Source organism: Scomber japonicus, chromosome 4, assembly GCF_027409825.1.
Source record: "Scomber japonicus isolate fScoJap1 chromosome 4, fScoJap1.pri, whole genome shotgun sequence".
Taxonomy (NCBI): domain Eukaryota; kingdom Metazoa; phylum Chordata; class Actinopteri; order Scombriformes; family Scombridae; genus Scomber; species Scomber japonicus.
This window is the reverse complement of record NC_070581.1, coordinates 19,774,863-19,796,485: the sequence shown is the minus strand read 5'-3', so window position 1 is coordinate 19,796,485 and position 21,623 is coordinate 19,774,863. Positions and strand designations below refer to the sequence as shown.

Genomic DNA, 21,623 nt, shown 5'->3' with positions numbered 1-21,623 from the left:
GATGACAAAATCCACAGCCATTCGTACACTTTAAATTTAAACTGCCCATCAGAAATGGTAAACATGCACTTATATGGTGCCATTTGGCCGGATCAGCAGTAGGCTCGCAGGACTCACGCTGAGACACCGCGCAGGAGTCCACACTGGACGTCCGAAACAAAGAGGTTTATCACACGGACCCGGGAACGCCCTTTTCCCCGCCCCCTAGCGACAGACCCGGCGGCCATTGGTTAGCTCACCGCACTACACCTCTCCGATTGGCTGGCGGCGGCGTCATTGAACGTCTGCAGTTCACACTCGCCTCAGAGCAGGAGCGTCTGTGACAGTGGACTGCTTTGATTCATGCTGTTGAGGGGCAACATTTTTGGGATTAGCAGACTATTAATGCATCCAGAACTGAGCGCATGAAGGTATGTCTACACGGAAGGTTTCGGGAATACTTTGCTTCTGGCTTTAAGAAAGTCTACCAGTATTTTCATCGGGCTTTTCTTAAGTAAGAAAGCACAATGCAAAAGTCCAAACACAGGTTTCTGACCCAACCTGATATTATGCTCGTTTTGTGTTGGGCTTTGTCATTTCTGGTTAAACGGAATTTACACTCACAAACCCCTTTATTATTATAATAATGTTAATAATCCAAAAGTAATCTTTGAATAGTAGAAAAGAGTAACAATCGCTGTGATTCGGAGCTCTAGTGTTGAGTTCATTTTCAGGCTAATGGGTGTGAGTGCTAGAGTGATATTGATGCAGTATTGATTATGCCATTAACACTCTAGGCAATTTCTATAGATAATAGCTAATTTGATGTTTTTGTGATGTCTGTGTGACACTTAACGATTTAAGTGAATGTTGCCGAGATGGAAAATAATGACAAGTCCCATGTGTCAGACAAAGGGTGAGGACGGCAGGTGGATCCTCTGCTGTTTCTGAGCAACCACAGCAATCATTTATCGCTTTGAACACACTGAGCAGTCTGTTCCTGTCCATTGATTACATTTGCACCTAGGTCCTTCCTGGTTTCTCAGCTAGGAGGAATACATTTAAACCCACACTTTTTGTTTTATACCTTAGACCAAGAAAGAGGGAAGGAATTGTTCCAGGCAAACACCCAGAAGCAGCGTGACATAGGCTATACAGGCGTTTTTTGGTGTTATATGGTGCCACTTGATTGTTTTTATTTTTATTTGCATGGATATAACATGACTTGACCAATGCTCACAAAGCTAAACTGTAACACTGCCTATTGAAACCTTGAGGGTTAAGAAGTGGGGCTTAGGGATTTACTCTTGAGTGTCGACTCCCATGGTGTGGGCATCCCTGGAATGTTGGAATGACTTTTCATGGAAACTGATCCACAGATATCGAGTGACACAGTGAGTTCAGCCAACAGCTCAAACACACACTATCTATACTAGCAAATATCAGTGTGCGTGTGTGTGTGTGTATGTGTGTGTGTGTGTGTGTGTGTGTGTGTGTGTGTGTTTTCATGGGCGGGCAAGACTGGAAACCACCCTTGCAATACATGTCAAGTTAGTGGCCAGTAAATAACTAATGATTCACACTCGTGAAGCGCGGCGTGCCACAGAATGAACTGAGGAATTTTGGAGAGACAGTGAATATTCTGGGACACGTCAGCCTGATAGTAAACAGTACACTGGATATTCAGCGTTCTCTGGCAGTGAAGAGGAGACATTTGTATAAAGTGACTACTGTAAGGACAATTGCATTCATTTATACAGATAAAATAATCTATGATAAGAATCCTATGCTGTGTCCTTCACAGTAAGCAGGCCAACATGATAGACGTCACTCACATTTTCAAGACACCACATGAGGGAACCTATTTCAGCAGAATGAGATTTGGAGAATCCAAAGAACATTAAATGTGTTCTAGTTAAATGTGGTGGCCCAAGTTTCTAACTCGTAAATAAGACATTTTATATCTCAAACTTGACTCCCCTCTGTACACAGCATGTAGTAAACCAGGATCAGCAAGTAGTTCTTTCAGGGATTTTCATAATGAGGCTGTTCCCAGCACATTAGAAACAGAGGCTGACATGTTTTGTTTATTTTGTTTCATTTATTTAAGAATAATTTTGATTCATAACATTGTTTATGATTGTATCTGAGTGCAGATAGGAAGTGAGGGCTAACAAAGTTGCAACTTATTTCAAAATGACTCATGCACATTTCTGTGCTGGACTAAGAAAGTAGAGACGTACTGTACTATAAGGGTTATACAGCAGACTACTTCATTCATGGCTGATTGAAAGTCTGCTGTTGTTGCCTTAGTATTTCTGTTAGACTGCCATTTGTGTTTGTGAAGAACACATCTGCTACGGACAAATGGGCTTAAGTTATAAAATGAAAACATCATTTAGAATTCACACATTACAATTCAAGTTTGGATAGCATGGTGCAACATTGTAGTAACAACATCATATTTATTGGGATTTACAGAGGCTTTGTGTTTATTTTGTTATCTACAGTAAATTTGTGCGTGTGTGTGTGTGTGTGTGTGTGGTGGTGGTGGTGGTGGTGGGGGGGGGGTAAATGTAAAACTATAAAGGTTGAAACAAAAGCTTTCATCAGGGGACCAAACCTTATTGCTTTTAAGGCGGGATTTGGCCCACGAGTCATTATTTTCATACAAGGGTCAGCATCATCTGTATCATCTGTTAACTTATTCATGCTATGTGAGGTGTAAATTTACAAGCTGATCATTGTAGCTTCTGTTATCTGACTTCCCAGCTTGCACGTACCCTGTCAAACACATAATTAACACCCACCCACACTATTATATGGCACTGATCATAATCTGAAAGTGACTTCACCCCTAATTTAAAAAAGATGAAGTCAACTCAGAGATTGTGTGTTTTGTCTTTGTCTTCATTTTAAGCATGATGTCAGCTGTGTGAGGTGTGTTTACGTCTGGCCCCGGTGACTAGACCAAGGTGATGAATCACAGGATACAGAGTGTGATAGCTATAACCTTAAAAGTGTGTGCCAAATAAGATGTTTCAAACAATCACATTTCCCTACTGTTTTGAGCTTCAGAGAACATTGAACATTCACAGTGGACAGTTGGGACTGAGTAAAGCAGACAGCAGTCCCTCAGCAACTTAACATTCAGACATGCTAATGACTTCCTGTTTATAACCCTAAGCACAGCCCAGTGAGGCCACAGATGGGACCCCCAAGTCTCATCCTATCCTGAAAAATGCATTTAGACAAGCCACCATTTGTAATACCCCTGCAGCTCATTCTAAATGTGTTTTATATTCAATGGCCTCACATTTTACAAAATAACACCTGGTTTTAAAAAGGTGGTATCATATTTGTGCCTCTCTCTCTCTCTCTTTCTCTCTCTCAATCTCTTTCTGTCTCTTTCTGTTTTTGTTAAGGAGGAGAAGATGAATGTGGAGGCTCTGAGTAGAGCAGAGCTGCTGACTCTCCTCAGTATTTTGGAGGGAGAGCTGGAAGCCCAGGATGTCGTCATACATGCCCTGAGGGTGAGTTGTCCTCTACAAGCGACACACGCTAATCCCTCTACAAACACCTCACATACATTCAGACGCATACGTACAAAATTATAACGAGAATAATATATTATAGCCATCCTTAAATGAAATGAAACACACTCTGGCTGTCCGTCTTTACCGAAGATGTCCTCAGGCACTAAAATTAACCTGTTTCAGCAGTACACCCCCAAAAAGAATGTCATTGAGCAGGGAGGGGATGTGTAAACAGGAAACTGAGGAAACAGAGGAGGAGTTAGTAAAGACAATGGGACAGGAGCCATTCTTTCCCAGGACCTTTACTCCAATACAGCATCAACATATTGCTGGCTAGACAAGTCTTTTTTCACCTGTTTCCCATTCAGGCACTATTCAGACCTACATATTTCTAAATTATATCTAGATCCAGTTCCGACTTCCAGTTCATTGTAACTCAAATGTATCATTTGTTTAAATGTGGGGAAACTCCCTGAAACTCCCAGAAACAAAATTTGCCCTCAACCAAGGCGGAGGACTGTGGTTTCTGTTTGGTACTTTGGCTCGGGTACACACTTCCAACCCTTGTAAGAGTTGTTTGGCCGTACCCAACTGTGTTTGAAAGCCTAAACACAGATTACGAAGGCAGTCTTTCAAGGCAGTCAGAGATGCATTTTAGATTCACACAACACTATGTGGACACACAGGCAACCCGGAGGATCTTTGAATGTTTTGACGTACATTGTCCACGTGGGGAGCTGGGATCACCCAACAGCACACTATGACAGAAGTGTTTGAAGACTATATATTAATCAGGTGTGCTTAGTTATTCCTTTAATTCTCAGTTCAGATTCTAGTCAAAGAGCATAGCTTTCCTTGAGCTACAATGCTTTGCAGTGTTTGAGCTTAGTCTGATTGGCTTTCTCTGTGTCCCTGATTACTTTCCACACTCATGGCCGCAGCAGCTGCTCCATGCTTGGATGGAGCTGCTTAGGCACTGAATGCTTGACTCATTGTCAAGCATTGTGACTGAGGTTATAATGAGGACACATAGCAGGCATGACTGTCTTGTGTTGCAGTATTGAAGCCTCAGTAGTGAAGTTCACCTAGCAAGCAAGACTGTAATCATGAGAGGATTCTAGTGCTAGGGCCTGAAGGGAAGCTCTTTCACTCACACCAGCTCAGATGCATCTTAAAGGACATTTGTCCAGATCTGACGTATGAAGGGTTTGACCCAAAACTCAAAGCACAATCACAGTCATCCCCCTAGGACAAAGGTACAGCCGCCTTGTTGTCTGCACTTTTTCCTCTTTCTGTATCTCTAGCTATAGTGCTTTTTTTCCATGCCCCTTCCTTTCCTCCCTCTCTCTTCCTCACACACAGCCACATTACGGGGGGTCTTTCATGTTTGACCATGACCCATGTCCTATCTGCCCACGCACACACACTCTGGTGGTCTCTTGTGTGCCAGTTAGAGGCTGCAGTGTTTATTGTGGAAAGGATGTACGGTATAGAGTTGTAGGCATACAAATCACTGACTTCCCTTGTTTCCACTGGGGGCCAGTACACCATTTTTACTGACTGGTCGATGTTAGGGCTGATAGTGTGTAGACATGTGGCTGCAGTATCAGAGAGTGATAGCAAATTAATGTGCATCCAGGAGGCCAAATTGTGCACTGTCTGTCTTTCTCTATCTTGGCTTGCTTTTCCCAATCCCACTGATTTTGCTCAAATTCTGAATACGCCAAAAGCTATGTGTGTATAACAATATTATTCTCCAGCTGGAGTTCTCCTCTTTGTCTTGCCAGTTAACATGCCGCGTTAACCAAACTCAGTGTGTGCCAATAATGTATAATTGCATGTGGGGTTGAAAGGCAAAGAGGTTCTCAAATCCTCTCCACTCTTTTCCAGCTTTAAATATTTTCCCCTCTCAGCAGCAAGTACTTGGGATGCCTGTAGATTGCTCGGGACAACCACATTGAGACGCTTTTTAACCCTTCTTTCACCTTCAAATCTCCTGAAAACTTGCAATTGTCTCAGGGTTTGCCTATTTATAAAAAAGGCGTCATAAACAGGGACATGTCTCTACAGATCGTTGAGGATAATGTTTACACTTCTCATCACCAAGGACACATAGCAACAGTTTTATAAGAGAGAAGATTCCTGAGAACATGACACCAGAAACAGGTCCTGCATTCCAACAAGAGTGGCATATCTTTTAAGTTGATGTTTGTCTGCATGTCTTGTATACCGAAAGTAATACTATTATTATCTTCTCTCTGTTAGGCATGAATAGAATAGAGCCAGTTCTCTGTAGCTCAAAGGAATGCCGGTAATAGAAATGAAAGTAAATGTTGGCCAGAGCCTTTGACTGCAGCTACTGCACTTTGAATTACTCATTAAGGGGGCACTTAGTAAAAAAGTGAACACAGTGGAAAACAAACTTACGACACTGAACATTCAAACAAACCCCACAGCATCGAAATATGTTCGGAATCGGAACACTGCGCTGGAGGGACTGCTTCATATTTTTGTGGACTTTGACACAAAAAGGCTTTGTGGTCATGAGTACCTGTGGTTGGGGAACAATTAATGCCGTTTGGCAATGGGTTCAACTGTTTTTGTTTACCCAGCCCATCAGGTTTGTGCTGTTAAAATGTTATGGTCATTCTCAGCAGGCCTTGTTTTGTTTTTTAATATGAGGTCATATCCTGTAATCCTAAAATGCTTTGTCTATTTTTGCTGGGTGATGTGTTTTTTCCAACCCCGTAAACAATAGAGCCTGGCTAAAGCGTAGTGTTTAGATAAGATTGTATATTCTGTTACTCTAACAAGATTCACTGCCCAATTTGGACATGTTGTCAAGACTTGGGGGTAAAAATAAGAGTAAAAAAGGAGTATTTTTGCAGAAACGACACAGAAGGTGCCCTTAAAAGTAAGGCAATACCTAACATAACACTGTAATGCACACTGGTCTATGATGTCAGTGAAATGCTATCATATCAACAGCCTGAGCCCGAGGCCTACCAGTGTAAAGCTCCCTGACCATTGCTCAGATGACATCAAAGCACTTAATGTAACTTTCTTTCTCTTATTGTACAAAATACATTTACAGGAATACAACACTTACATACAGAACATCACACATGCTATTCACAGCCATGGGACCCACACAGACCCCTAATGTTTTCTGAAGGATGCCTTTTTATGGCGATGTTGCTTATCCACAAACGTGGCTAGAAAATAAATGTTCATATCAGTGAACTCCTTCCTTGAATGCTGTTTGCTCTCTGCAGGAGAATATTTGCCTGCTACAAATAAAAAGGTGATATACTGTACGAGGTCAGGATTTAAAAATCACAAACTTGAACTGGAGTTCTCTGTTTGCACTTGTGTCAGCATCGATTAATTGCCCCGATGAGTTTAATGTTTGACTCAGCAGTTACAAAAAAATGCCAGAGGACTTCCTTGTTGTACCTAATGATATGTTATGCTTCTCCAAAAGCATTGCCTGACCAAGTTTCATCACTAACCACTGATGATAACATTTGAGGCAGTTAAACATTACTTAGAAGTTGTTTTGTTAGGCGTCTTCCCAGTTATCAATCTGTGGTTAGTGTGTGGGTGGGAGGTGTGGAGGATATGGCTTAAGCTTTAAGCACACACCTTAGCTTACACTTCAAAAAGTATACACTTAAAATCTCATCTCTCTCTCTCTCTCTCTCTCTCTCTCTCTGTCTCTCTCTCTCTCTCTCTCTCTCTCTCTCTCTCTCTCTCTATCATATCTCTCTCATATCTCTCTCACTTTTGTTTTCCTTCTTTAGGAGAACAAAAGCATGCCACTGGGGCAGGTACCCTACTATGTTATAATCAATATTCAACACAAATGATTCTTTGTAACTTTAAATGACTGAAGTAAATGCAGCATTAGGTTAAGGCTGAATTACGAACACATTTGCACCTTTGCTATTTTCAGTAGAAAATATCTTGTGTGTTCTTGTGTATCTTCTTTCATTTCACTCTGCTGTGTTCTCTGCACTATCACTAAATTACTTTTTAAGACTGATTTGGTTTGTTTTTAACATATAATATGAACCCCAATTTTTGCCTTGACTGTAGTGACGTTCCCAGATAGTATTTCAAACATACCTATTTGAATTTATTTCTTTCCCTTTGAACAAAAGATGCATACATTATACAAAATATATTCAAATGGCCAATATTGAAAGTTGAAAATCTAGCAAGCTCATGGTACATATACTGTGTTTCTCAGGTGTTGGTGGTGACTAAAACAGAGCTAAAGGAGAAGTGACTATTGAACTTACATTTGTCATGTGAAACACAAGCTCTAAAGAAGCCGTGTTTCTGCTGGATGTGTTTGCTAACACATTAGGTATAACGACTTTATGAGTTGATAATATGTCAGGTTATGTTAGCTTGCTGTACAGCTTTTTTTATTGGATTAAAAAAATCAATTAATGCAACTTTAAGTCATTGAATTTGCAATTTGATATACTTATATATATATATAAGACCAACAGAGGTATTACACCAAGTGCTCAACCAAATTACAGTAGGCATACTCAACTCAACTCAACTTTATTTATATAGCACTTTAAAACAACCACAGCTGAAACAAAGTGCTGTACATAAATAGATAACACATTTAACAGGAACATAAAACAATTAACAGGAAATAAATACTAAAATAAAACAAATTAAAAACCACAAAACACTAAAACAGGAGCAGAGTCTCATGCACGGTTGAAAGCCAAGGAATAAAAATGGGTTTTAAGACAAGTTTTAAAAACAGACAGTGAGGAGGCTTGTCGAATATTTAGGAAGCTCGTTCCATAATTTAGGAGCAGCAACAGAAAAAGCTCTATCCCCTCTGAGCTTCCCCTTTGACCTCAGTACCTCCAGGAGCAGCAGATTAGCTGACCTGAGGCACTGAGCAGGAGCGTGGGGGTGAAGGAGCTCAGAGAGGTAGAGCGGGGCCAGACCATTTAAAGATTTAAAAACAAATAAAAGAATCTTAAAATGGACTCTAAAGTGTACAGGTAGCCGGTGGAGGGAGGCCATACTGCTGGGTATGTTATTATTAAGGCTCCATTGGTTTGTAGTGCTTATCTTAATACAAGAGGTTGAATGTTGAGGATATTTCTCATTTGCTATGAGTTTCTCCAGCAGCCTGTTGTTAATGTAAGTTTAGCTCTAATGACCAGCACCAACAAAGTGGATCAGAGCCTTTTGTGTTCACTTGAGTTTGCAGCCTCACTGCCAGTGGATTGATACCTCTCACCTGCCAAAGCTTGTTACTCAACAAAGTTGACAATTGGTCCATTGACTATATTCCTTGCTCCACTTTTTAGCAGCACATATTCTGTCCACTCCTCAGGAAAAAAAACTGCATCACAGAAGTCTTAGATCATCATCTGGGAAAACACTACTAGAGGCTCTGCAGCTAACCTACTGTCTAACCTCTTTTCTACTACTTGTTCTCTGCAACAGGAATTATGTCTGATTTTCTACTCTTGGACAAACAATTACCACAACACTGTGCTTTTCATGCACTGTAGATTTATAATCACAATTCTGAATGAATAAACAACTTATTTGGTTTGAAATAACAGAATAAAGCGGAAATATAACCTATAAGATGTTGGAGCATCCTAGTGCATATTCTCTGTTCTCCTGTTGTGAAGACGCTTGTGTGGGACTCCTTCAGTTTAAGTACTATGAATGAGGCTTTTTCATATTTGACAGGTCTGGTCCTGCTGTCCTTTTGTCTCTAAGAGTCTAACTGTTCCACCAAAGAACAGACTAATTCACCAGGAATGCATACTTTTCCCATAACCCCACACTGCAAAGCTTCTGGACTTTGGATGTTACCATGGAGATAGTCCGTTACGCTCAGAACCATATGCAGCATGGTGCGCACACATTGGGCAAATGTATACCAGCCGCATACTCATAGATGCATGCAAAATAACAGATACTCACGTGCATATCCAGTCATACTATTTTTTATTTTTTAGCAATTATGTTTTTTTCCTTCTCTCACAGTATTATTTAGGAGTCAGATTAAAGGCTTAACTGTACATTTGTAATAGGAGATCTGCACCCTACACCATTCAGAGCTGTAATGTTGTCCAGACCAGCTGCTGGATTCATTGTGTGACCGTCTTTACAGGGACTCGCTAAGGAAACAAGACTCCCTGGCTCTTTTCAGCTCACACAAGGGCATGATTGTGCCCCGAGGCTGTAGGTAACTGACTGACCGAGAATTTGTCCAGGTGAAAAGCATCAGGTTGTCTTTCACACCTCGTTACAGCTGCAGGAAGGCATTAGAGGATATACAGACTGTTGAATAAGTCAGTAATTGAACAAGTCACACATGTGGCACACCTGTTTCAGTAGCTACAACGTTGCATGAAATCATAGAGGAATTCTTACATGTTTGATGCTAATTCAAAAACATTTAATGATTATGAAACTGGGTATAAAAAGAAAGTGAGAGCATGTAATTTATTTCTTGCCGATGCTTAGTTGTGGAGACATTTGTCATCAGTGGTAGAAGAAATGAGAGCTTAGCAGCAGGGGGAGTTTGCTTGTTGTGCCCTCTCATAAAAGAAAGCACACTCTGTCATTATGATCAGAACTATCCTGAGACCAGACCCAAGGACTGCTACACACACACACAAACACACACAAAATCCAATCTAATCTAAGTCCGTCCCTTAATGATCTGTATAAACAGTTATTTAACTCAGGAAGCTGCACTTCTGTCTCCAAACAGTCTCCAAACAATGCACGCAGCCACAGGTAAACATACACACACATTCATGTCTATATTCACTTACTAAGGGAAACAGAGACACAGGCATACTACACAGACACAGACACATGCGTTCGTACCCACTCTCACACATTGAAGCCTTCTGGGTCAGACATGGAGACAATGCAAGGGACTGAAGGCATTGAGACAGTGTCTTTGTGTGAGTCCTGTAATCTCTCTACTGAGGGTCACACTCTTTGTTCAGCTGGAGACAGAGCCTCAAATACAGCCTCCTTACTGATGCCCTTAGGGTGTATGTGTGTGTGTGTGTGTGTGTGTGTGTGTGTGTGTGTGTGTGTGTGTGTGTGTGTGTGTGTGTGTGTGTGTGTGTGTGTGTTTGTGCTAATGCAGCCTGTAGTACATACAAGAAAAAGAGGCAGAAGTAGACACAGAGGCATTTTCTGAGAAATGATGATGAACCGGCAGAGGAATGCAGTGCAGTGCGTGTTTGGGCAGGGGGATGATGGGGGCCTGAGGAAAGGGGTGTCAGATGAGGACTGCATGGGGAGACAAGCGGCGGGTGTCCCGAAGGCCCGTGAAGTGAACTGCGTGACATGTGCTTACATCACTAGCACCGCCAGCTGACCCCACATGGCTTCAGAATTCAAACACAGTCACTGTATGCAGTTAATGAGACCTCCCAATGATATATCAGATTGACCTGGAGCGAGGTCGATAAGGCTGTGTCACCTTTCTTTTCGTTTCTTATCATTCCAGCCTCTTTTTCAAAAACAAGGTGAAATAATTTATGAGGTAAAATGAAATAACTTAAGTTGCCTGTGATAATTTGTCCTTTTGGATCTCATTTTAACTTTTTAAGTAGTGTAATCGCTTTTTATTCTCTTATTTTGTTTTAGATGGGGTATAATCAACCTGCCTCATTACAAACAGCTCTGTGTTTGTGTGTGTGTGTGTGTGTGTGTGTGTGTGTGTGTGTGTGTGTGTTTTCTGGTTTCATGGCCCCGTCCATCATCCTTGTATCCCTGGGGAAGAGTTAACATCTGCCTCTGGTGGGGGTGGACAGCGTTGCCTAACCTCTTTGTGTTTGGGTTGGACCATCTGCTTGTGCTCACACTGACAATAAAATCACGGCACACAGATTTCCTGCACACACTCACTCACACTTCAGAGTCTATGTTTGACGGGGATCCCTAACATCATTGACTGCAACTCAACCTTCGCTTTTGCAAGATAGGCTTAAGCGTGTGTGTTTACGCACACTGGCAATGGGGCCTCATGTTGTCATCTTTATGCATTTTTTTCATTGCTGCAATGTGTAAAAAAGGACACTCATCCTATATAATCCATGCACTGACGTACACAAACACACTGCTCATTCTTTCTGCTCAGTCAGGACTGAACATGTATAGCCCACAGGTAGATATCTAACACCTTTGCTTTTCTTGTTACAACTAGGTTTAAGCTACACATGCCAATGTATGTATTCATTCATTATTTGGTATCATTTGGTTAAACTGATGTCTTTTTCAGCCTAACCCTAACCCCAAGTTATGGGTATTAGTACAGGTGAATGGAATGGCTTTAGACAGTATTTCTTTGTGTGTATCCTCTAGGCTCAGCACAGAGATGCTTTCGTCCAGGAGCGCTATGGCCAGTATGACCTCAGCGATCCATTTCTGGCCCTGCAGCGAGACAGCGAACCCGAGGAGCGCCAAAGCACACTCAACCAACCTCACACACACCTGCAGGAGCGGGCGGTGGGCCCAAACCCTCTGGCTGTGCTTAAACTGGTCATGGCTCACTGCAAGAGGATGCAGGAGAGGATGATGGGACAGTTGGCGGCTGCTGAGAACAGACATAGGAGGGTAAGAGGTGACACACACCCATACACAGTCATGAATACACACACTCACACGTTCAGCTTCAGACCAATCCATGTGTATTTCAGATTGCATGTGGGGACGATCCTGCAGACTTACACTTATACAATAGGCTTGTTGTGTGTGTGTGTGTGTGTGTGTGTGTGTGTGTGTGTGTGTGTGTGTGTGTGTGTGTGTGTGTGTGTGTGTGTGAGGCAGACAGAAGCTGCACCCAGGGTTTATGGGTGAAGCAAGCTTTATTACAGCAGAGTTCAAGGTCTGACAGTCCATGGGAGTCTTTCTTATCCAGTCAACCCACTAAATGAGTCAACTTTATAGGGTTGATGAAAACTTTGTAATGAAGGCTAATTAGTCAGGGGACAAGTTAGCCAAGTTTCACAGAAGCAATAGTAGTGGGCTAATAACACTCATATAAGAGAAAAAAGGTTTCATACTAACTCAACTCAAAACTTAAATTCATGTGGAGAGTCCTGCAACAACACAAGTGTCGGCATGTCATATCATCTAATTGTTTCTTTCGGCTGTGTGTTTGACAGATGATAGCTGATCTAGATGAGGAGAAACGCCGGCGTGCCCAGGAGTCTGCGCAGAACGATGATTTCACCTTCTTGCTGCAGACAGAAAGAGACAAACTTTTGCAGCAGGTGTGGCGGACATGTAAAAGACAGAACATGTATTTGCAGTGCTCTTGTACTGTGTGCTTATGTATTTGTGTATTATATGTGTTTATGTTTGTCTCAGCAAAACCAGTGCTCACAATTCTACATGGTGATAGATGATCACAAGAGATTTTTTTATATTTCCGCTTCTCTTATTTCCCTTTGCTAGTCTGCAGAGTGTTCTCTTTAAACTGGTAGCTATGATTTAAAACCCAGCGACTGAGCAGGAAAGCTTCAGTGGACCTCCATTGTTTAACTCAGTAGGGTGGAGAGGGCTTGGCCTGTTGAAGTGCAGACACACACATATACACAGGCACTGCTATGCACAAGCACTGGGCTGTTTCATAGGAAACAGAGGAGGAAGAGACCATTGTTTAGTTGTCCAGCAGCCATGGGGCTTTATGGCCTCAGGAAACCTGAGATAATGGATGTCCATGTCTAAAGCGAGGTCAGCTCATGCACACGTTGTGAGCACTCCATTAGGCACTGTACAAAGTTAGCACAGGGGCCTTATGTAACACAGGGTTCCTGAGTGTCTCTCAGTCTTCCTCAGCTTTTCCTGCCTCTGTTGTTTTTTGTACAGTAATCACACACACTAGATTGTATTTCATCACCCCCCATTTCCTGATATTAGTCATCAAAGCATTTTAAGCAGCATAGTCACCCTCTAATGAGCTCATAGCTAACTGGGGTTTCCATAAATGTGCCTTGCAAGCAAATAATTATTTAAAGAGACAAAAAGTGAACAATTGCTTCTTTATCAGTCTTTCCTGACTCTGAAACAACACGTCCTTTTTCTGTTTGACTGAAGTTTACTTAATTTAAATGTGGTTTATTAGACAGTATTGAGTACGGATAGGGACCACAATGTTGAGAGGGAAACAGATTAATGACCTGCAAACGATGTCAGCCAGTGTAAGCCTTATGTCAGGTACTACCAAGTCAACTATATTATATTTTTTCAATGGGTTTAGTGCAAAATATACTTTTATAATACCTTAATGTCTTTTTTTAATACTTGCATTTTCAATAACTGGGAGAGTTTTTCATCCTGTGTTTTTTTGCCTCCTTGTGGTCAAATTTGGAAAAGTTTCCTTGTCTGACTTTTGCATCTTTCACCTTCTCTGTCCAGTTGGAAGTTGAGCGAGCAGCAGTGCGGAGGTTAGAGAAGGAACAGGCCCAGGCGGTGAGCCAGGTGGAGGAGTCGCTATCCCAGCAGCAGCATCTTTCCTCAACTCTGAGTCTGGAGCTCCAGAAAGCCAGCAGCCAGGCCCAGGAGGAGGCTCAGAAGGTCACCCAGCTCCACACTTTGCTCCAAGAGGAGACTAGCACACTGAACAAGCTCCAGGGGATCCTTGAAGATGAAAAGAGCAGGGCAGCCCAGCTAGAGGCTATGTTTGAGAGGCAGCAGGCTGATTTTGAAACAGAACGAGAGCAGTTGAAAGACAGGATGAGCAAAGAGGAGGAAAGGAGTAGGGAGCTTGAGAGACAGATTGAGGAGCTGAGTAAAAGGTTAGCTGAAACTGGAGGATGTAAAGAAGAGGTAAAGGAGGCTGTGACAGATGTGACAGATGTGAAAGAGTTGCCTTCCAAAATGATGGCGGTGTCCACCTCTGTTCAGACTGAGCCAGATGGAAAGATAACTGCCACTCCTAAAACCACCTCAAAGGTCAATGGTCATCACATTCTTAAAGAGACAGAACTGACACAGGAAGGGAGAGGAGCAGAAAATATTGGGTTAGTGGAAAATGGGGGAGGAGCAGCTTTGCCTTCTCCTCTCCACCCTCATCATCACTCTCCCTCCAGCACAGCCTCATCTTCCCTCTCCTCTTCCCCCATTTCATCACCTGTTCTGGCTAAGCGTCTCGGCAGCCCAGGCTTCCATCAATCCTCCTACCAGGCAGGAGTCAACCAGCGATTCCAGGCCGCCAGACACAAGTTCCAGTCCCAGGCTGAGCTGGAACAGCAACATCCAGTTGGCCCTCTTTCCCCCAGGGACCTCTCACCCACCACCGCCTCCATCCCTCCTCCACCAGAGAACAGCACAGCTAAGCAGCTGGCCCGCAACACGGTAACGCAGGTGTTGTCTCGGTTCACCAGTCAGCAGGCTGGTGTCAAGCTTGCTCCAATCAGCAACTCTCCGTTTGGTACAGACTACCGCAATATAGCAGTGTCTCCTACTGGGGGGAGGTCGCCTTCTTCAGGGCCTCTATCTCCGGGCATCCGCTCACCCCTCACTCCACGCTCAGAGAAGACCCATCCTCCTCCAATTCCTCCCAAGAAGCCAGGCATGAGTCCGACTCCGGGCTCCCCAAGTCACACTGCCCGGACCAGCCTCTTCCCAGAGCTGACAGGGAACTGTGGGCACAGCGGGCAGGAAGGAACCAAGGAGCCAGACCTGGTTTTATCTTCTAGCAGCTAACAGCCAGATTATACTGTTAAATAAGTCATGCCCAAATCATCAGCTACTGTAATATTCATTTTGACTAGCTCTTAAATCCACATCATAGCACTCATTATTAGTTGAATAGGATCCAACTAAACACTCCAATGCTGGCCTGTTTCAAACAGATGTATTTGTTGAACCCTACCTGTATATCACAACCTGAGAAACTATTAGAAAAGAGCTAAATAACTTTCATTATCTTTATTCCTTAATATATAAGTTTGAGGTTTTAGGAGGAAACTATTTATCTGTTTTCTACTTCAACACTATACAAAAGGTGTTGAGAAACATTTTTAAGAGACCAAGATCTGTTTGTTTTGGGAAAAAAAAAAAGTTAATGTACCAACAGAAGTCCAAAACCATGTAGTTAGTATAAGGAAAAGAATGAAAGTAGAGCAAAGCAAACACGTAGCTGACACCAATCCACAATAGTGAGTAGTTGAAATGCTTTCCTAGTTTTTTTTTTTAACAGTTTAACATTATACTGTAAATAGATGAAAGAATCCACACTTGATTCTCTTTTAAGTCTATGAATGCACAGCTTTTCTATGTTGTTTTTTTCTACTACACTTGTCATGAGTACACTGAATCTTGTTCTTGAAAAGGGAGAGCACACTTTGCACTACATTACTGTAAGAGACTGTATGTCTACAATTTTATTTTTTATTCAGGGACAGTTCATTTCTGCTTTACCAAGACGATCCATGTGTCATGTTTATGCCATAGTGTCATCATTTGTTGGGATATTCCGTCCATGAACATAATGGGGACTTAAAGGTTTGATTCTTGCTACTATAACTGCTGTTTCTAAATCTGTCATATAATTTACATAGTATTGTGTCTTGTCTTAATAGTTCTACATATCAGATGTTTTAGGTTAAACAGGTTTTTTTTAAATGTTTTCAACGATGGCTCATTACCTGGCTTTAAAACTGAGAAGTAAATTAAATAAACTCATATTTTAGCCATTCAAATTACAGTTGATTTATACACTACTGTGGCTGTGAGAGGAAATCCCCTCACATATTTATATTATGAACACCTGCATATGTAGTGTCATTTTAAATAAACTGTCCAAGCCTTAAAACATAAAGTGTGTCAAAACTTTTCTATTAAAAGAGAGTTTCATCTGATGATCCTCTGAATCTTGATTTTTTTAATGTGACAGCATGAAACGAAAATAACAATCTAGCCTAGATGTTCAGTCCATTTATTCGTACAACAGAATGGGGCAGTACAGTCTTGAACTTTACAGTATAACTGATCGGCACACAGTTGTAGTTTAGTGTGAGGGTTGAACACAGCACATAGTATCGCTAACAAGTAACTGATCCAAAGTCAGCTTGCTAAGGAGTAATGTAACACAGACAGTATGATGTGGCCTTGCAGAAGTCATGTAACACACACACACACACATACATATGATCTTGCCTTACATGGCGACTGCTTTGCGTTCACTTGGCATTGACCAAATACACAACTTGTTACAGTTAAGAGTGCAATATTCTAAGACTCCAACAAAAACCAACGTATTAAAATAGAAATTTGCATACATGGGTTGGAGGATGGAGTTCTTTACCATAGGAAAGAGATTTTGGCAAATAAATCTTGGTTAATATGAGTATGTTTCCTTTCACAAGAAAAAGCTGTACAGCGATGGAGGTGGTGTTGCCAAAGAGAACAGAGTATGCATTTTACTGTAGATACAGAAGCGTAATAGTCGCTTTATCTTGTTTCAGTCATCATAGCTTGCATGGGTGGAGACACGTACATCAGGGGAGCACAAAAAAAAAAAAACATTCCCTCAGCCCTGACAGACACAGACAAACATACAGGTCTACAGTGCAGGGACAGAGCTATGCTAAGGATTGTGCTACTGCTAAATGTTAACAGCTGCATAAACTCAATTTAATTAACACAATATAACTGCGTTCCATGTAAGTTAAGTAATATTATGAGGTTGGGACTAATTAAAATGTCAGACGAATACTACTGACTTTTCCCGTCAGTGTTAATGATGCACCTGATTTCCAATTCCACCTTACATGACAACCCCTTAATGAAACAAAAACCTTCAAACAATTCATACCTTCCTTTTCAAAGTCAAACCCTGATATATAATGGTGTGCTTAATTTCTCTCATCAGCTGCCTTGTGCGGTCCTGGTTCCTGTCCCTGTGTGCTGGGATCACCACTTTCATCAGTTTGATAACGAAAAAATATCTTATTGTAACTTCTGACAACTGAATCTTTGAAAGCCGTAATTTCTGGGAAAATCGAGGAACGAATGACTTCCTCAGTGTAGCAGTCCTGAGCACAGCCCTGCACACCGACCCACCACAACTCTTTCACAACACACATTCAGAAGTAACCACTTTCTCCAAACCATGATTATCTTCATAACCACAGCTTCCTTATAGCAGACAGATACCGGTGCCTAACAGTCTGCAAATCTTCAGTTTTGCTTTTTTTTTTTTTTTTTTTAATATTAATTTGTTGCCCCATACTGATATAGTTTTGCTTTGGTAAGTCCTTGCGCATGTATAGGTGGGTTGTGGGCCCAGTGGAGCGTACATCTCCCTGGTCAGTCCCTGACCTTCCATTACGCATTCTGCATCTCCTTGCCAATTTTGTAACTTAGGATCTTATTCCAGTCGATTTTAGTGCGTGTGACAGGCAGCTGGCGACGCAGGGCTTTAAAGGTGGTGTCAGACATGGTCTGGTAGTTCTCACTGATTGCGGTCTGAGGGCAAAGTAGTTTAGGGAAACACATTAATATTTAAACATTTTCTCCTTTCAAAATGTTTCACTTGTTATTTTAAATATTTGAAAAAAAAATCAAGTGTAAAGTCAATAAAAAGGTAGCCTACCTGGTAATCATTTTCAGCGTTCTCGATAATGTCAACAAATTCCTTAGCCGTCTGGCTTTCATTCTGTCTCAAAAACACACAATCAATCGTCACCTTTTAGGTGGAGCTGACACAACCAGTCTAACAGTATGTCAGCAAGACTGTGCTATTCTGCTTCAGCATAAAATATTTACTTACAGTTACTGGTATTGACTCTTCTACCTCCTTATGGCTAACCAGCTGCACATTCCCATCTTCATAATAGTGTACCTGGAGACAGAATGAATCAAAAGTAGTCAGCTTGTGTTTTTCTCTTTCACTTATTCATCATTCATGTAGATGGGCACATTGAATTTAACTCACCTGGATTTTCAACACTCCCACCACCTGAGCAGTGGACTGGCCAATGGTTAGCTTCCACTCTGACCTACAGCGACCATTCCTTTGTTAGAGAAATGAAGAGATGCCCTGCATTACAATCAGATGTCAGCATAGAATCACTATGCAACTGACAGAAAAATGTTCATTAATACCCTTTGTGATATTCTAAATATTAGTGTTGTATCATATCATATATACATATTGTATATTATGGTGAGCTCATGAATAGTTTGCAGGGAGGACAGAATACCAGAAGTTTTTGGGTTGAAACTGATGTCCCTCAATGCAGGCTATAATTGTTTGCTGGCCGTCAACAGTTTTCCCATATACCTGCAGCACACAAATGCATGAATAAGTATGGGTAAAATGCAGTCTCTGTTGCTTAGTTTATTGTTTTGTAGAAAATCTTTTGTGCCCCTTACCGTGCAGACTCCAGTAGGGTAGTGCTCTTTGACATAGGCACTAAGGACAGTATCGCAGGCATCTCTCCAGCCTTTCAGGGCTGACTCTCCTTCATATGGCTGCACGTCGCTCACCTCTTTCCTAAGGTGGTCGAAGCGGAAGGACACACGGTTGCGGGGGTCCAAGAAGCGTCCCTGACCCAAGTCACCATGCTCTGTAATCAGGACCTATTAAGAAGAGAAATTAAATATTAAAAAAGAGTCTGGCTCTGACAAAACAAGAAAAAGGATGGAAATGAGGATGAAACTTGCCGGCTCATCGTAGCCCTCTAGTTTGGCAGGAGTAAACTGATCCATGTTGTACTGGGCAAAGGAGCTAGACAAATAGGATGGGCACAAAGGTAGAGTAGGCATTCATAATATGAAACCAAAATGCATTCAACAGATGATTAACACTAACCATGTCAATATTACCCACTACCTTCATCTTATAAATAATATACGTCAATCTGTAAATATATCTCAGTGTATGCAGGTTCAGGGGTGTTAAATATTGTATCTTGAGAGTGTTTGAATTTCTGATGTTTGTCATAAATGAGTGATGCTTACTGTGATGCCCCCTCTCTGAGGAGGTTGTCATTGTTGAGAAGAAGCCGCACATCTAACAAAACAAAAAGAAACCACTGTTTGCACAGTACTCTTAAGAGACAAAATAATATATCATGACTATCATAAGAATAATATACCATATTAAATAATGCACAATTATCAGAGGCATCTTTCCACAAATAGCTGCTTCTTACCATTGAAGACTTCATTGAACTCTCCTGGTGGGGCATGAGTCACAAAGTTGGCCGCTATGCGGACCTATGGAGGCAAATAATTAATTAAATAATTAAATGTATTCCAATTTCAACAGGTCTACCATCAATAACATAAAAAATATGCTAATTAAGGGCACTTCACAAGCATTAAAAGCCCCCCTCCACTCAGGAGAGCTGCAACTAATGATTATTTTCATTACTGATTAGTTTGTTGATTGTTTTCTCTCAATCAATCAATTAGTTGTTTGGTCCATAAAATATAAAAAAAATGATGATGCCCATTTCACCCAGAAGGGTGACATTTTCTCAGTGCTCACCTTAGAATCTGAATTTAAAGATCCTCTGTGCACTGGAGGGTTCATGTTTCCAAGCTGCATACAGGACTACAACTGGCTTAAAACTAATTGAGATGTCATAAATCACGCAAGGTGAAACTTTAATCTCCCCAGTAGATTAATGTGTCAAACTCTACATTGTAAAACTCGATAAGCAAAACATATTTTTGAGTGGAGGGTAGTATAAGAACAGGATTTTGTGACATTGCAACTAATTTGGAAATTATTAAATGTGAACACTTTATGTCTTGGTCCAATCATTTTGAAATAAATGATAAAATAAAATGAGGAATAAAGTATAAATATAATTTCAATATTTATGAAGTAGGCAAAGATATTTTTGTGGAAAACCTGAGACATACATTATGATTTAAATAGAATATTTTTTTTAAATAACTTAAAAACATGTCTGAAGACCATAATGAATACAGATTGGACACTGAATCAGAAACAGCAATCTCGACTATGTGGCATGTCTGTAAAACCATGACATCATGTTGTCCTCAATTTCCCTGTTCAATCGACCTGTAACCTTAACATTACTATTGGCCTTATCAGGAGTACCTGGACACCCTTGATAGTAGTTTACTACCTGACCGCCCTGTTGGGTCACCTAAGGTACGCATACCATTTAGAAACCTTTCCTTGCAAACAAGACTACAGAAAGTTTGTCTATCATAATAATAATTTGAGCCACTACACCTGGTATTAGGGGGGTGTCACTATCAGACTCCATCCAAACTGTAGACACCCATATCCTGATCTCGAGTCATGTGAGGCAAACAAGTATTTGAGCTGCAACTGAATCTGTTTGACCCAGAAATCCAAAAGCAAAGTAACGTTAGCCGCTAATGCTAGCTGTAGGAGGAGAGGTAACACCACTGCATTTACTGCAGACGAGCACTGCAATACAACTTTTGGGGAGTGCTTCTGTTAAAATAAATTCAAGCACAACTACTATGAAGTTCTGAAGTAGGGGTATCCAGTGTTACACCTATATATCAGCGTTATACGATTTAATTAGCTATGGCTAAATGGTTAGCTAGTAGTAGCTTGAAAACTCAAGTTTATCAACTCGATGCGGGACCTAATAGTGCCTTTATTCTTCCCAAAATATAACCGTCAAACCGCGACAATATATAACAGTGGTTGTGCTCTGCCCACAGGACAATAGTGTGTGTAGCAAAGAATGAAATCGTCTACAAACCTTCTCTTCATCTGACAGCGGCTCCTCAAAGTCAGCCATCTTGGCTCCTTGTGACCCCACCCACCCCGCAGCTGACTGACAGGAGAAGCGCGGCGGGTGTCAAAGTGTCTCGTCAAAATATGTCTGACCGTGTTTAACCCTAACCACAAAACACCTCACTCTGATATTTCAATAATTATACATCAGCACATTATAATGCAGCACGAACACTAAAGGGGGGATAAAGCCGCCCCCCCTTTCTGCTTCCTTCTGGGTGTAGCGCAGGACATTGTCCTACAAAATAAAAGCATAGGAATGATGTGGCATTCAGTTAATGTCGATATAATTGAATGGTAAAATTCACACTAAC

General features: G+C 41.4%; 2 protein-coding genes across 2 annotated transcripts; one reads left to right on the top strand and one right to left on the bottom strand.

Moving 5' to 3' along the window:
- The first annotated feature begins 327 nt into the window (after positions 1 to 327).
- Positions 328 to 15,588, top strand: LOC128357801 (CTTNBP2 N-terminal-like protein). The gene is made up of 5 exons (XM_053318180.1): positions 328 to 410; positions 3,405 to 3,512; positions 11,907 to 12,158; positions 12,710 to 12,817; positions 13,965 to 15,588. The coding sequence occupies exons 1-5, from the start codon at positions 405 to 407 to the stop codon at positions 15,252 to 15,254; spliced, it is 1,764 nt and encodes a 587-aa protein (XP_053174155.1). The 5' UTR covers positions 328 to 404; the 3' UTR covers positions 15,255 to 15,588.
- An 885-nt stretch (positions 15,589 to 16,473) lies between these two features.
- On the bottom strand, positions 16,474 to 21,348 carry capza1b (capping actin protein of muscle Z-line subunit alpha 1b). Its single transcript, XM_053318186.1, has 10 exons — positions 21,275 to 21,348; positions 19,712 to 19,775; positions 19,518 to 19,569; positions 19,221 to 19,284; positions 18,930 to 19,136; positions 18,758 to 18,837; positions 18,490 to 18,568; positions 18,325 to 18,396; positions 18,148 to 18,210; positions 16,474 to 18,020 (listed from the first exon to the last, which is right to left on the bottom strand). Exons 1-10 carry the CDS (start codon positions 21,311 to 21,313, stop codon positions 17,880 to 17,882), a joined length of 861 nt encoding a protein of 286 aa, XP_053174161.1. The 5' UTR covers positions 21,314 to 21,348; the 3' UTR covers positions 16,474 to 17,879.
- Positions 21,349 to 21,623: the final 275 nt, after the last annotated feature.

Excerpts from the sequence above, each read along its gene's own strand:
- LOC128357801 (XM_053318180.1), top strand. Across the intron at positions 3,513-11,906 it reads TCGTCATACATGCCCTGAGG|GCTCAGCACAGAGATGCTTT; the intron begins GTGAGTTGTCCT and ends TGTATCCTCTAG. Across the intron at positions 12,818-13,964 it reads GAGACAAACTTTTGCAGCAG|TTGGAAGTTGAGCGAGCAGC; the intron begins GTGTGGCGGACA and ends TTCTCTGTCCAG.
- capza1b (XM_053318186.1), bottom strand. The coding sequence starts at position 21,313 with ATGGCTGACTTTGAGGAGCCGCTGTCAGATGAAGAGAAG. Across the intron at positions 19,570-19,711 it reads GTTCAATGAAGTCTTCAATG|ATGTGCGGCTTCTTCTCAAC; the intron begins GTAAGAAGCAGC and ends TTGTTTTGTTAG. Across the intron at positions 19,137-19,220 it reads TAGAGGGCTACGATGAGCCG|GTCCTGATTACAGAGCATGG; the intron begins GCAAGTTTCATC and ends TCTTCTTAATAG.